The 18,117-nt window shown below is 23.6% G+C and overlaps 1 protein-coding gene across 1 annotated transcript in view; it reads left to right on the forward strand.

Annotated features, from left to right (window-relative positions):
• LOC129609259 (homeobox protein Nkx-6.1) overlaps positions 1-18,117 on the forward strand; it is a 132,098-nt gene that overhangs the window by 38,338 nt on the left and 75,643 nt on the right. Inside the window, exons 2-4 of the mRNA XM_055521193.1 lie at positions 4,345-4,429; positions 5,399-6,210; positions 12,109-12,294. Of these exons, the coding sequence (XP_055377168.1) occupies positions 4,345-4,429; positions 5,399-6,210; positions 12,109-12,294 (1,083 nt within the window). The remainder of the gene's footprint in view (positions 1-4,344; positions 4,430-5,398; positions 6,211-12,108; positions 12,295-18,117) is intronic.

The following is an 18,117-nucleotide window of genomic DNA, read 5'->3' on the forward strand; positions in this document are numbered from 1 at the left end:
ACTAATGTTATCATTGTATATCAATACATTTTAATTCTGTGAACAGTAATATTAATAGTGTAGTACAAAATCGCATTTATATATTATGAATTGGGTACAAGTATAATTGTGTAGTATTAATAGTGCAATTGTATTTTTATATATCAATTCACAATAGTAGTACTAGTATATTATGCAAAACCATATTTTTTGTTTTTATAATATAGATAATACACTACACACACACTCACAATGTGTTTCAATTCCGAATATTCTTTATTATTCTTCATAGTGAATTTAATATTTAAAGCGTTATGCGTGTGTGGCATCTGCTATAGTATTTAAATGTAGTGGTACAACATATGGCATACCTTTATCTGAATACAAAAATGTTTTAAGAAAATGTTATTATATTTTTTTTGAATTTATATTCATATATTTTGTGATTGTGAACTTAAAAATATACTTGTGGATTTTCTAATTTAGTTGATTGTATATAATTATGAATGAATACTATTGTACTAGATATTAAAATAATATTAATGATGATCATTTAGTTGAATTACATTAATATTGTTAATGATTACATTGTCTTATAATATGTAGAAGCAATAAAGAGATATTATATCTATTGTTATAATGGGTATATTATAGGTATAGGTAATCGTGTGGACAATTTAGAGAGCAATGTTATTTATTTTGAATTAAAAATAATTGAGTTATTTTGTAAATTTTTTGTAAATAATATTCGATTTTGTGCAAAATGTTATGTATAAGAAATAAAAATATTTAATTAAATACAATCATACAATAAATCGAAAACTGTTATAATCATATAATTGTATACTTGTGAAATAAAATAAGATATATAAAAAAATTTATAAAATATGTACATTTAATCATATAAGATACATATGAGCATATACCTAAGCAAATGCATACAAAAATGCATACGCGTCCATACACACAAATAAATAGTAGTATATTAATAAAGTGGAAGTTAATTGTTTGAAAAATTTACCCGTACATATAATAACTTGTATAATATGCATATATCGTATTGTTTTTATAAAATCTCATTTATTATATTATATGACTGAGTTCGTTTTGTTTTAACCTTTATATTTTTATTTTGTATATTTGTATACATATATACATTTTGTATAGAATTTAGGGGTATTATTTTATTTTCTTTCATTCCATTAGATTATTTTCGGGATTTAGAGAACTTACAGTATAATATTTACGCTAGTATATTATAAATTTATTATATTGTATTTATTTTATTATATATGTATATATATGTACCAATGTATTTAAAAATCTTCGTAAAAAAGAAATAAAATGCAATTTGCACTTCTAAAATATTTTTTATTTTATAAAAACGGTGGCAGCGAATGATTATTATTTAAATAATATTGTATATGTATTGTAGATTACGTTGAATGGAAATGTTTACTGTATAATATTATATTATAATAGATTATGTTACTGTAAATGTATGTGTTTAAAATTAAATTGTTATATTTTATAACAATATATTATAATATTGTTATAAAATATACATATGTGTGAATTATTATCCTTAACGAATATTTTATATAGTTTGATTTTTAAATAATAATAATAATAAGAACAATTTTTTTTTTGTGTTATAAAAAAAAAGAAATTATACAAATATCAGAAAAATTAATAATAATATAATATATGATATTATATGTAAAATTGAAATATTTTGTAATACACACATTACATATACAGTTATTAAGTGAATAAATTGAGTTAAAAATTCTGTACATATTATAGTGGATATTGAGTCCAATTTTATATATTATATATATTCATATATATAGTCGTACTGTGCACATAATATATAAATATTGGTATTCAATATTAATATTCAATTTTATGGTGTAGAATAATTAATTTTTTTTTAACATATTTACTACAACAGAAAAAATATTTATTTAAGTAAATATAGTTAGTCGTAATTTTGTCATCGTTGAAAAAAGTATACGTGATTTTTGTTTTTCAAGGCTTGAATTGAACAATAGAAACGTATTTGAAAATTAATCTTTTAAAGTGATTATTTAAAAATTTCTAAATATTTATTTAAATAAATGTGTAAAAATAGTAGTAGTACAGAAATCTGTTTAAATGGAAATTTAATATTAAAATCATATAATTTTCTAGTAATACAATTCTTATCGTTCAAGCTAAAATTTTCCCATTAGATTTGCATTTAAATGTTCGTACTACTGATTTATAGCAAATAAATAAGATTCTTATAATTCTATTAACTTATTCTCACAACAATAATTAACTATATAGAATACAATTTTTTCATTATAAATTATTATATTAAACTATAATAATTAACTTTAATATATGGATATAATATACAACAATCTGACTCTAAGAATTACATTCAATTATCAATTGGAAAACATTTGTATGTATACATAATAATATACAATTATATTTTTATTTAATTACGTTTAATGGGAATTTCATCATAATGATATAGCCCAACCATATACTGTATGTGTATAAAACGTATATAAAAATTGTATATCTGTACATGTACATTTACGAGATAATAAAAAGTATATACACTATATTATCATTGTGTTAATATGATATATTTATCATTAAATAATATTTAAATAAAAAAAAATAAAAATATAATTCGATAAATATTTTTATTGTAATAGTATTGGTAGGACACGTACATAATTATATTTTATCTCCAATCTCCATTCATTCAATTAAATAATAAAAATAATATATAAAGTATGTATGCGCTTAATAAAATAATAAAATACAAATAAAATACGTAAGAAATAAAAATTGAATTATATATATTATGTGTGTATATACTATATAAAAATTAAATAAACTTTAAAGAGCTAAAGAACTATAAAAAAATATAACAAAAAAAAAAGGATATTTTTCTTATAATTTTTCCTTATAATTTTCCTACTTTTTATACATAATATAAAATTGATATATAATAATAAGTACTTCATTATATACCAATTGGATACAAATATATTCATGTATAAGTGCATGTGAATTTAATAGATTATATTATTATATTTTGTATACCTATACATTTTTATTTTTTTCTCTTTTTCTCTTATTTTTTGTAGTTTTACACGTAATTTTTTTTAAATTTGAGAATCAAATATTGTATTTTTCATATTTTTGTATGTTTCTCTTTCTAACCTGTACCATTATAGAACACATAATATACATATAGTGAGCGAATGAGTAAAATAAGTGAATATAACACTTACGTGGAATAATAATATAACAGTGTATATATTAGTGAATATTGCTTTATATAAGGGAAGAGGTCGTAAGAAGAGCATGGTCTGTAGAGAATATTTATTTTTGTTTTTACTTATTAATATATTATACATATACATATAAGTAAATAAAGTGAAAATATAAAAAAAAAATATTTTTTTTTAAAACTCAATTTTTATGTGATATTTTTTCGAATTTTTTTCTTTTATTTTTATTTTTTTTGTAAATATAAAAAAAAAAAACATTTTTTTCTGTTTTTCTGAATATTATATTTAGAGAAATTGAAATTTGAACACATAGCATAATAATAATAATAAAAAAAAAGTGTATACATTCCATTTCAAGATAGGCCTATAATGAATTAGTCACGTTTAGGTAGTCAAGTAGTTAAATACAGGTGTATCGGATAGAAAAAAAATATTATATTTTCATATTATTGAAAAGAGAAAAAATTTTTGAAAAAAAATTTTAAAAAATTTTAAATTTTATAAAAGAAAATTTTAAGTGAAATCGGTTTTCTATTATGAAAATTAATTAAAAATGAAGTATTTATAAAACAATAATAATAATAAAAATAATTGTGAATGAATTATTAAATTTAAAAATTTTATTGTAATTTGACAATCAAATTATTCACAATAAGTTTTAATTGGTTTCGGGCATAATAAGAATTAGTTAAACTTATTTGAAATTTTTTCTCAAAAAATTTTATTGAAAAATAATTTTAATAAAAGGAAAAAAAAATTGTTAATGAATAATTGGAAAAAAAAATTATTTGTCAAGGAATAAAAAGAAAGTGAATAAAATATAGAAATAGAAAATATACAAGAAAAAAATAAGAGAAAAATAAATTTATTATTTTTAATAAAAATAAAATCAATCTGGGTAGTCAATTTTTACAATTATTGGGCTGTGATAGCCCTACAAATTTAATAAAAAAATTTCAAATAAAAAATTTCTCTAATTTTAAAGAGAATGATGAAAATTTAAATAATGATAAAAATTCTCATAATACAAAATTAAATGAATTAAAATTAAATCAATTAACAATAGCAAATAATAAAAATATCGCCGCCGGTATAATTGATATCGTAAATTGTGATGAAGATGATATCAGAAATTCTGATTTAAAATTAAAGTCATTTGCTGCTGCTATAGCACATCAACAGCATCAACAACATCATCATCTTCAACAACAAAAACAACAACAACATCAATATTATCAACAACTTCAAAGAAATTTTATTGATACAAATTATTTAAATACATTTAATAATTTTTATTATAATAATAATAATAATAAAAAAAGTGATTTTGAATTAAATTTAGAAGAGAATAATAATAAAAATCATAATAGTACTAAATTAAATAAAAGTGATTTTTGTGAAAAATATTTTCAACATATTGAAAATTTAAAAAAATCAAATTGTAGTGATTTATATAATTTAAATTCTTACATGCTTCATTTAAATAATAATAGTAATAATAGTAATAATAATAATAATAGTGAAAATAATCATTCATTTTATCGTCATAGTGGTAGTCCACCACCATTACATCAATTACCACTTGATATACCGTCGCAACATAATGATCAACCACCTTCATCAACAACAACATCATCATCATCATCATCTAATCATAATCTAAATGATATTAATAAATTAAATGATAACAATAATTTTAATGATAATAATTATAATAATAATAACAATATTAATAATAATATTACAAATAGAGATCATTTAAATAATTCAACAACACCAACTCTAAAATCAGAATGTCAAACAAATTATAACGGTAATACCAATAATAATAATAATAATATTGAAGATAGTGCAAATAATAATAACAATAATAATACAAACAATAATAATTATTTAAGTTTAAAAAATAATAATAATAATAATAATAATTGTAAAACATCAGAAGTATCGCCTTATCATCAAATATCGGTATCATCTTCGCGTTATAGTAGTGAATCACCTGAATTAATAAATAATAATAGTAATAATAATTTAAATAATAATAATATTAATAATAACAATAATCACAATAATAATAATAACAATAATATTAATTTAAATAAACGTAAATACGATAATAGTAGCCCAGTGGATAGTACATTATCATATCCTTTCAGTCATAAAAGTAGTGAAGAACCGGATATCGAAGATAATAATAATCATAGTCCAATACATCCCGGTACTGCTGATAGTATTGATTCATTAAATAGTTCTGATAATCATCGTAATTTTTATGAACAACATCTTAATCATCATCATCAACAACAACAGCAACAGCAACAACCGTTACAACATCAACAAATTTTACAACATAGTTTACATTCACAACATCACCTTCAACATCATCAATTAAATAATTCACCAATTGGTTCTTCATCAACATCAACATCACAATCATCGTTTACCGTCGGTAGTTTAACAAATAAAATTTTACAACACCAACAACAACAACATCATCAGGCACATTTGCAACATAATTCACACGATATGTTAGATCATAAATTACCATTAAGTTTTTTAGGACCACCATTAGCTGCGTTACATTCAATGACTGAAATGAAAGCAGCACATCAAAATCATCATCATCTGCAACAGCATCATCATCATCATCAGCAGCAACAACAACATCAGAATGGATTAATAACAAGTGGTGGAAATAATAATAATAATAACAATAATAATAATCATAGTAATAATAATAATAATGGTGGTTCAATTAATTTACATAATAGTAATAATAATAACAATAATAATGGTATAACGTCATCGTCATCATCATCGCCGGGGCATACACAACAAAATTCTCATATTACAGCTAATCCACATGGTATTGATACAATATTGTCAAGGCCGCCACCTGTAACATCAGCCGGATTAAGTGCATTAGCAGCAGGTAATTGTAATCATATTTGGTTTTCTCTTTTGAAAATATTTACCGGCGGTGACACAAAGAATTTCAAAAATGATTTTTCATTTTAATCATATGAAATATAACAAATTCAATTTTAATCCTTTTCATTTACTCGTTTTATGAAATTCTCAAATCTTTTTAGATTTTTGTTTGACAAATTTATGCGAATTATTGACAACATAAAAATTGTGTTTAAGGGTTTCACAGTTTTTCTTTTCTGACATCAATTTAACTTCTCATCATTATGTTTATTGAGGAATTTATTAACATATATTTGGAATAATTTATATAAGTATTTCGAACTTAATATAACTATAAAAGTGTAATTGTTAATAAACCCGCGTCTTTTGTAAGTACGTTTGTAAAAACGTATACTAATTTGTAACATCGTATACGTAACACCAAGAAGGAATTATTTGCATAAAGTATAAATATGTTTGCACAGAATAAAATTCTAAATCGGTCTAGCTACGATATAGCTTAGTCAGTTGAAATTTGACATAGATTTACAATTTTACTGCACGCAGATCAATTTTGAAAATGAAGAAGATTTTTGCAGTGGAACTTCTACCATCAGCATAAAAGTCTTGGTAATTGCTCTTAAAATTTTCACCAAATATGGTCATGCGTATCTGTCTTCCGGCCGTCGAATATTTTTCGACAGCATGTTTTAATTATAATTTTCCAAGGTCCTGAGAAAAGCCTTTTAAAAAATTTGGCTAACATATGGCAGCGCGACATATTACTGTAAATGTAATTAAAAATCCAGCAGAAAAGGTCTTGAACAAGTCTGCAACTTTTATTCGACAACCTTACTTTGTAATGAGCAACAAGTTTTTGACTTTTTGTTGATCGTATTCTTTTTAAATATTTCTGCTTTTCGATTAGTTTATTCAAATTTTGCATTGCAAAGTGAATTCAGAAATTCAATTAAAAAATTTAGTCTTTAGTAAAATATTGTATTTAACTGAGATACTCAAACATATTCATACTATTTAGATCTGACATTCCAATACTTTTAACACCAAAGATCAACTTTTTGTAAATCAAGTATCCGAAAATCTATTTTATACATATACATAGGAAGAATTTTAATTTATAGTTCATTTATTACAACTTATAGACATTCATGAACTTAAGTAAATTTTTGATTTCGCATTCTGCAAAATAGGTTGTGATAAAATAATTTAGGCTATGTGTTACACAAATAACAAAAAATAAATCTAGAGAAAAGTGATGTGTAACATCCACCATCGTAACTAAAATATTTGGTTCAATTGCATATTTTAGTTGATATGCGTCATTATGAATCGCATCTTGCGCTACACGGTTTTTTTCAATAAACTTTGACGCACAATTTTATTTGCTTAAACTCGTATTCTATAGGTGAATCTAGTTATGCTACTCTTGTACATTGGTGTTTATTGCACGAATAATTTTTACTTTAGTTTAACTTGGAACAATTATATGACGTATATAGCACGTCCTTACTGTAAGTTTTGAGAGAATTAATGAAATAGGGCTAATATGACTTTATTATTTTTTATTAAAATCTAAGAATTAAGTTTAAGTTATTAATTTTTTTTTTAAATTTTTGGGGTTGTTTTCGATTATTTCAATATGTTTTTTGGAAAACAAATTGGGACATCTTAGTAAAAAAATCATTTTTCTGAAATAAAATTTTTATGTCACCGCAATCTTTTCCTACAGCTCTTCAAAGCCATGAAAGTAGTTTTAAAATAGTTTTTGTGGAATATGTAGAATATATGTGATGAAGTAATAATATTATTAGTAGTATATTTTAATTAACTTCCTACACGCTAAAAGGACCATAGTTCAATTAAAAAAAAAATTTTACAAAATTAATTAATAATTTTTTCAAGCTTTAGTTCCTCAAAAATAAAAGAATTAAAATAAAAAAAATTTTTAGACTTAATTCGAAAAAAACTTTCTGAGTATGCTATAATAAAATTCGTGCTAAACGAACCCCGTTTCCATTCTTCAACTCCATTCATTTTCCATTGATTTTCCATTTCTTGATCTAAATTTTTTTTATACAATGTAACCAGAGTTTCTAATTGAGGTGCTTATCATTTATTAACTAAGAAATTATTCCTAATTTTACTATTTGAATTTTTTTTAACCACCGTACAATTTATGTAATGTACAAATGCATGTTAATTTATTAAAATTTCTATTACATTTCTTCACGTCTATAAATCATAAATCAAATAGTCGCATGTTATAGATTTTAGGTAAAACGTGACTTCTCCATACATATTCAAATTACCGTACATATACATAAACTATAATAAATACAAATGAATCTTAGAGCGCTTCTTGTTTTTCTCTTGAAAATTTTGCAAAACAACACAACAATTGAAAAGGTATAAAAAGGGATTTGGCAATCAATTTTAAAAAATAATAAAAAAAAAACTAATGAATAGATCGAAGTGTTAATTTATGGGCTCAGCATGCGTAATCCGATTATAAGTATTTGGAAATAAAAGAAAAAGGAAAAAAAAAATTTAATTTCTAATTTTTTTTTTCATTTTGCAATATAAAAATTTGTTAAATATTTTTTAAGATAAACGAATCGGATTTTAGTCAAATGGACATTTCCGGTTATTTATGAAAATTAGATTTTTTTAACTTTTCCTTCCTTTTTTTGTGAATAGCATTTCACTTTCTTTTTAAAATCTTTTTCTGTTTTTTGAAATCCTTCAATATATCCTATATATAACTATATTGAACTGGCAAAAAGGCAAATTAAAATTGTAGAAAGTAGTGTAAGCAATTGAAAATCTGAGCAGACCAGTTCCTGAGCATGACTATTGCAGATTTAATAGAAGTTGTAAAATTAATTTATCAGTAGTAAATGAAGAAAATCAAAATCGACTTTTGAACAAAATTTACTGTAATATTTGATTAAGACTTGCTTTCTTTATGAGAATTCTTGCATTTTTTATTCTTAGTCTTTATTCAACACGTCTTGTATTAATTGCCACTCTTTGTATTTTCGATTTTAATTAAATTTAAAATGTAAACTTAATCATTCCCAACCATATTTTTTACACTTACTACATTTTTGCTCAAAACTATCAGTTTACTTGTGAAATTGTATCAATATTAAAATATTTTAAGGCTACGATTCGATATATAGTTAAAGTATTATTACAAATAAATTTAACAGAGTGAATGAATAAAGTCAAAATGCGTAAAGAATACAGTTTTAAACCCTGCAACATGTCTAGTTAGTTATGATGCTTATATTTTTACAATTTAAGCTAAAATACATCAACTATGTGTAACTTAACACCCTATACATACATTTAAAGTCGCAAAATTTCAAATTTTAAATTCGATTAGCCTAAAATTGAACAGGCGATGTGTTGTTAAACTTTTTAGAAGCTGTAACTTCTAGGAAGAGTAATACAAAAATCAAATTCAATCCTAGATCGAAATTAATATTTTTTAAGAAATTACAAAATTTATTAAGACATCTGGAAGACAATTTGCATAAGTGGCTGAAATAAGTATAACGTAATCAGCTATTTTATTTGACCTTAAATAATATGAGATAATTTTCTTTGAAAAAGTCATTATGTTAAGGAGCTATAATTCGGTAAATTTTTTTGGTTTATTTCACTTATGGTGACTACTGACGCGTTCGATACAAGAGTACGTCCAGGTGATTTCTCAGATTTACAAGGAATAAAATTAACTTATAAACAAGACTATTATAATATTATTTTATAGTATAATGCGGAAAATTGTTTACTATATTTATATATTTATGGAAACAAAATATTTTTTTAAGATTATTAATCTGAGCGGTGGTCGGTCTGCCATTCTTCAAGTAATCAATATTTTTTCAGTTCAAGTACAATATAAAATAGCAAAAATTTCATTACAAACAAATACATAAATTTTCATAACAAGAAATTGGAATAAATATCTGATTGAAAAGGTATTTAGTTTATAAAATTTCAAAAGGTTTCTGGTTGTTGTTTAATTGTAGTATTGTCAAGATGCTTACATACTATGTAAAGATTAAGTAATAATTTTGTGAATTTGAGTATTTACAAAACTTTTATTTTAGAATTCCTCAAGAGAAGGGTAAGCTTGGAGCAAAGCGCATTATCAGAATCAAATTAAGAGCGTCAGAATTAAATTATGATTACTTCACATAATTTGAAATCTCGCTGTCTATGGGTTAAGAATTAAGAATTGACTTAAAAAATTTTAAGTTTTTTTTGGTTATAATAAAATAAAAATAAAATACAGCAATTTATTTTATTATTCCATAATTTAAATTAGTTTGTTAAGCATTTTAAATTAGTTTGTTAAATATTTAATTAGGTCACATGCCCATAATTTTCGTGAAGTATTTTTAATTTAGCAAAAGTAGAAATTTTATTTGAACCGCCTGTGCCATAAAAAGAGCTGTTTTAAGTTTTTTAATATTTCAATTCTCTTAACTTCAAAATTTTCAGTTGATTTATAGTTTAGGAATTTTATTTATTTTAAATTTAGAAATGAATACAAAAAACTTTTAATGAGTTTTCTTCTTAAAATTTGACTCATGCACTATAAGACTGTGTATAACACTAAAACTTAGATTATTATTACAATGAGTCTTATTAGATAATTTCATAGTTCTTTAACTTTTAATTGTAGGCTTTTTGGCAATACTAAATTAATATAAAACTTCTTAAATCTCGTTCTAAAATTGCAAATTTTTTGTTATCTGTTACGTTATTTAACTAAATGAATAAATGAGTGTAAATTATTTATGTCAGTGTACGAGAGCATACTGAAAGAAGAATAAAATAATACAAACATTTATTATTGGCTTACACGAAACTTACACGAAGCTTCACGAAGTTCGCAAAAGGAATGACACGTATGCCAACCATTGATGTAAAATTCGTTGTGTAAACACGGCTATTGCTATAATTGATTTAAATCTTAAAACATAATATTATATTTAAAGATAAACTCCTTCGGCTTGGTAGTTTTATGCAAAAATTTTCTAAGTTCCAGAAAATAAAGCCAATTTAGGTTAAATTTTATAAAAAATGTTTCTATTTATATTTTTCTCTATATACTTGTAGTTTATTGAAATTAAAAAACTAGATTTTAATTTTAGATTTAATAAACTATAAAAGATTTTAATTTGTTATAAAACTCAGAATTATCAAATTCGATTTCGGCAGTTGTTGGCCGTAACCACAGATTTTAAATTGTAATTCTTATATATAGGAAGTAAATTTCAATAACAACATAAGAAGTAAATGCGCCAATTTTGTAGCAAGATGGCATGTAATATCAAAAATACGAAAGAAACACAAATGTTTAAATTGTATTTGAAGAGCAATTTTAAATTAGTGCTTCGATTTTCGTGTTTTTTAAGTGTAAAATCTTATTTCAAAGTCACTGTCCCATATATTATTTTGTATACAATTTGCTGACGATTGCAATGAATGGTTCTATAAAAAGCATGTGTCAAAAAGATTAAATCTCTGTACTCAATACTTGTATAAATTAATGTCAAATAATTTGAGCAATCAATTTAATTAAATAAAAAAAAAATAAATTCAATAATTTTATAAAATTTCACAATAATCACATTCAAAATGAAAAAATTTAAATTTTATTTTATTTTTAATGCTTTTTATCAACCATCAATTTATTTTTATTTAATAACCATGCCAAATTTTTTATCGTTGATAAATAAATAATTTTTGTAACTCATTTGTTATTTTTTATTTTATCATTCTTTACAATCAAACTCCAACAACAAAAAAAATTACCAATACAATAATAACAACCATTTTAAATTGTTTTTTTTTTTTATTGTTGTTTCTTCTTATACAGGTGGTATGCCACGTTTTTCAATTGCAGCTGCAGCAGCTGGTATGGCACAATATTTATCACAAAATCAAGGTGGCCCAATAAAAACACATACCGGTCATATTGTTGAAAGGCCACATTTATATTGGCCCGGTTTACAAGGATTAGTTGCAAATCCAATTGCATGGAGAGAAAGATTAACAAATACATGTAAGTACAAATAATTATTGTATAAAATTTGGTATAATAATAAAAAAAAAAATTCAATAATGCCTCAGATGTAATTTAAAAAAAATAATATTTAAAATGGGTTTGGCAATGGAATGGGTTAAACAAAAACAAAATTAATGCATATTGTACTTATTAATTTAATTTATTACCGTCAAAATAAAAATTTTTTTTTTATTTAAAAATTAATTTAATTAAAGAGAAGTAAGTTAGTAGTATTTTAAAGTTACTACTTTAGCAAAATATTGGAAGCAATTTTAATGTGCTTGCTTACCATCATGATGTTTATGGTGAAGATTTTGCCTGCAAAAGGGATTTTGATTTTATACGATTTTTATTGAAAAAACATTGTCACAATTAAAATTTGAATTTATAACATACTCCAATAATCTATGTCAAGTATTGTTCTAGAATCCATCATACACATCATTTTGTAAATACCCGGTAAAAGCTGTCGGGAGCCGAAATTGTTCCTGACAGAGTTTCCCCAGTTTTCGCGAACTGATGTTTAATTCCCTTGAGTGTTGCCACAATAAGTCGAGAATGGCTGCGTTAACCGAGGAGAAAAAAGCCTCATGTATCATGATTTTAGTTTAATTTAACTTATCAGGTCGTTTATTCCCGTGTCACGATCTTGAGATTTGGCAGATAAATTAAAATTAAATTCTGCCTTGACTAGTTCTCTTGATTACGTCATCCATCTGTTCTACAATTGTATGGAAGAATTTCCATATCTTATAAGAATTAATAGTAATGATAAACTAACTTATGTATTGGTAATTACTTTATAGTATTCAAATTAAATTTTTCGTACTGTTGTTAAATTAGAATCAAGAATAGGAAATTCGACCCTTATTTATTATCCGAAAAAAATTCATTCTGTAAATAACCAATTGTTTGTTTCGAAAATAAAAATATTTACCATAAATTTTGTTTTATATGCCAATAAAATGGCTCCAAATTTACATTTTAGTGAACTGACGTTAAAAACACGACAATTCAAGGCTATATTAACAAAAAGCGAATAAAGGAAACATTACTAAATTTTCACAAATCGCAACTTTTCTACCAAAACAGTAGAAAAGTCAAACGGGTTCAAGTAGCTGCTATATAACTCCAAAATCTAATTTATAATATTCGAAAAAATAATAAATTGAGATTCATGAGACTTGTGTTTGCCATACATCCTAGAAGTTTTTATGAAATGGTTTATCAGGTTCGAGGAATTGCCATACAAACAAGCGAATGCATAATATTTCGAAAATAAATTTTTAAGCTCAGATTGTCAAGTTATAATTCAGTCGGTAAAGACCGACTGAAACGTTTCTATTTATTTTTAATTACATTTTAAAATGAACTTAAAAATAAATCCAATTTAATTAATAAAAATGATTTTTTAAAAGTGAAAATACGATAATAACAAAAGAAAAAACAAAAAATTTAATTTTCAAAATTTATAATTTCGAAAATCAATTTAATTGATTACAAAGTACAATATACATAGAGATAGAGGGAGAAAAAAAAGTACTTGAAAACAGAAAAAAAACTCCAATCTTCCTACATCAATAAATTTACGATATAAAGTACGATAATACTTATATGAAAGTGTAATATAAATGAATATGAACATATATATGTATATACATACATACATTCAATATTTTTATTGGTAATAAATTGCAATTTTAATCGAATTATTTTTATGCTCACTTGTGAATTAAATAAACAACGGTAAATCTTATTTAATTATTGCGCAAATAAAAATAATAATAGTTAAAAAATAATATAAAAAAATATATTTGTATAATATAATTTTTATGTTTGTGTATGTGTATATGCATATATACATATATACACATATATTAGTAGGGTGACTATGAGTAATATGCAATTGTATTTTTTTTAATTAATTTTATTTTTTAATGTGAAAATTTCAATTCAATTATACTATGTGAATTCAATTATACAATGAGATTTTCATATCATATATAAATTTTTTTTTTCAAAAAAATAAAGTTTAAGTTATTGAAAATGAAATATAAATGAAAATTATAATTTATTTAAAAACTTGTAAGCTATAGTTGTAGAATGGGGCCGATAACGTTTATTAAAAAAATTTTAACCCGAAAATTAACGTTAAAGCTAACATTATATATACATTAATATTAACAGTGAAATTTAGTTGATTTTTAGAGCTTGCTTTATATCTAGTACTTATACAATTCACATAATTAAAATTTCAATAAACGCTTTTATAGAGTTACAGGTTTTATGAAGGTACTATAATTCTTTATCCAAAATATTTTCAATTATATACGCCAAAAAAAATTCATGAATTAATGGTACTTGATATTTTTATCACTTATGCATATTTAATTACTTTAATTTTAAATGAAATTGTAGATCTGAATGGGAGTCCTTTTGCCTAACTTTGATTTTTTCGAGTTTCGCCAAATACAAATACATGCGAATATCATATACATATAAATATTATCGAAGTTTACAACCTATTTAGTTATAGGTTATAATTAAATTGACATAGTAATTAAAAATTTTGTAATATCATGAAAGAGTAGCGCAATTGAGTTTATTTAATTGCTTGAATTACACAATTGATTTTGCGTGAATTACAAAAAATTTTAGTGAATAACATTAAAGGATTTTTTCGATTTTTATTTAAATTCAACCTTTTGGAAGATTATTATAAATAAATTGTTTGGTAAAGGAATATGCAAGAAACGGGACAACGTGATAATTGTTTCTTGTTAATAACAATCCATTATTGTAATCTCTAATTAGTTGTATAAGGTATAGAAACTGATTGTGTTCTTTATAATTAACTATTTATAAAAACACTATTTGATAATATAATATACACCTACATTGCATATCACTTATTACATTATATATCAGTTTCGTTATTGTATAATATGTATGAGCGCATATATAAATGTTTATGGAATTTTAATCCAATATAGCATCGGTATAGTGTCCTATACCCGATTTAATGTAAAAAAATCAGATTATATAAATAAATCAGAAATTTTAAACAGTTTCAATATTTAGTTGCTGACATCTACTATGTCCTGTGAAATCTTGGGGGAAAATTAAATATAATGGCAAATCGCTTATTTAGCATTGAGCTTTTAACGTTTCATTTGACTATTAATTACTTTCGGGGATTCAATTTTGGAGGACAACTGTATTTTGTAAATATTAATAAAATCTTATCTTTAAATGCCTTTTTCGTTCTGTTGGTGTAAAGTAAATTGCCAGCTGATATTATAGTGCTTTTCCGGACAAAGAGTATATGATAGTACAGGTTGGGGGTTTTCGTTTATGCACGCTGCGCTGAAAGTTCTACTTTAGAACTAAAATCTCTAAATCGCAGCGTTAAACAGTATGCAAAAACTTTAGCTATACTTTTTTTGTTTACAAAGTCTACAAATTCTAAAACTTCTAAATAATCTATCGTTCGAAAATAAAAAAAAATTATTTTAATAGCATTATTTATGAAATTATATCCCAATACTTTTGGCCTTGCAATTCATTGCAAAATAAGGAATTTTTAACGAGATTTGAAGACTTAAAGTAAAACTTACTTTAAAAACCCTTCAATATCTGAATCTGCTATTTTGAAATTTAAAATTTTTTTTGAATTTTAAATTAAAAAAGAAAACAAAAATTCATGAAGTTGTGACAAAATTTATACTAGACGCCTGCGCTACATTTCTAACATTTCTTTATTTCAGATTGAATTTCCGAACGCACTTTATTGCAGCCAGTAATTTCCGAAAGATCTATATTTTTAGTGTGTGCATCGTGAATTTTCGAACGTACTACAAGTTAGAACTATTGTAGAATTTTATAAACGGAAACTCCCGTTATATGAAAGTTTTTATAGTGCAGCTGAATTTTATAATAATAGAATAGGAGAGATTACTTAAAACTCAACAAAAAAGTGGAACTTCCACTTGTGCATTTTATTTGTTCTGGATATATACTGCATGAGGAATTAATACAATAATCATCAAACATATTAAATATTTGAATATTTCAATTCAATTTTCATATTTTTCTAAATATAAATAAATAATGAATTCAAATACAAATCTACTTATCTGCTTGTATAATAAATAATTCCAAAATTTTCTTAAAATTTTTTTATTTTAATTTTAGATATTTTCATTATTTTGGTAATAAATTTTTACAAAATGCAAATTTAATAACATAAATTATTTAATTTGTTCGTAAAATTTATACTTGTATAATAATTATTTGTATATATTATATATATATATTGGATTTGTACATAGAACAATTGTTATCACATGTTATGTTTCACATACACATATAGCTAGATATGTGTATGTGAAACATGAAAAATACCATTACTATTAATTTATAAGATAATTAATCTATAAAACTTTTATAATAAATAATCGTATATCTGTAATTAAATTTTATAAAATTATATTGAGAAAATACAAAATTTTAAATATGAATTTATATGAGAACAAAATTTACATAATAATAAAATTATTTTAATGGAATTGGAATATGTAAAAAGTACTGTCAGAAATTGAATAACAAATTATAAAATGGTAATTATATACAATTTAAATATACAAAAATAATAATTTTTATATGAATAAAAATAAATTTAATACCCTATATTTTATTATTATTTATGATTTGGAAGTGTAAATATATATTTTTATGTACGTATATACAGGGTGTCTAAATTATTATTGAAATCAAAAATGATTTACAGAGTTGTACGTGTACCAATGAAAGACGCCACATAATATTTTCCGGGCCATTTATTTTTGCAAATGTAAGGGAAACTCGGTTGTTAAAATGAACATTTGCATAACAGAAGAAAGACACCATTTTGAACGATTGTTGTACATTTTTCTACATTGTACAAGTAATTGAAGAAAGAATGTTGGCATGAAATAAGATTTGCAGTATTCTTTAAATAACGTCTAAACCAGAACATGTAGGAAAATGACCCATATACCAAATTATAGGTCAATAGACAAAGTTAACAGCTGTGCTAAAATTGGAAAAAGCTCGAATGTAATATTACCTAAAAATTAACGTTTTTAAAAAAATGAAATTTAAAATTTCAATTTTTCTTTAACTTTAAAATCATGTGATTCCAAAATCTGAACAGATTATAACTAATTGATATATTCATAAGAAAGCCCTTATTCTGAGGTTGTCAAATCATGCTTAATAATATGCCTGTCTTCCACTGGCACATTAATGTGACTAAAATTTCAAAAACTAAAAAAAATTAGTCGAAATTGACTTTAAGCCAAACTAACTGCAACTCTGAACCTAGTGAGCTGTGAACATCTCTACATTTTGCCTACTCATAACAACCTATACAATGGTATATAGTAGTGTTCCAGGCAGAGATTTCTTGGGTTCCACTTTTTTCGGCGGGCTACGGACCTAGCGAATGTAAATGCTAGGGACCTTGCCGGTTTCTGAGGAATTCGTGGTGGTTCTAATAAGGGAGTGGGCAAAGATCCGGCGGTACCACAACGGGCCTTGGTAGCTTAAGTGTACCTATCTACCTATAAGCAATGCACTTTAGTACGAGACTGTATATAAACAATATTAATATATAAATTTAATTATACATTTTAATTATTTAGTAGTTTTTATAAGCATTTTTTCATACAGTGTTACATGCATTGCTGCCACAGATTTGCCCAAATTTCTTCATTTTTTTAAAAATAAAATTTTTATTTTATAAAAAAAAATCTTCACGAACTCTCCGAGGACTTCATT

The sequence above is a fragment of the Condylostylus longicornis genome, unplaced genomic scaffold (assembly GCF_029603195.1).
Source record: "Condylostylus longicornis isolate FDR11 unplaced genomic scaffold, ASM2960319v2 ptg000038l, whole genome shotgun sequence".
NCBI lineage: Eukaryota > Metazoa > Arthropoda > Insecta > Diptera > Dolichopodidae > Condylostylus > Condylostylus longicornis.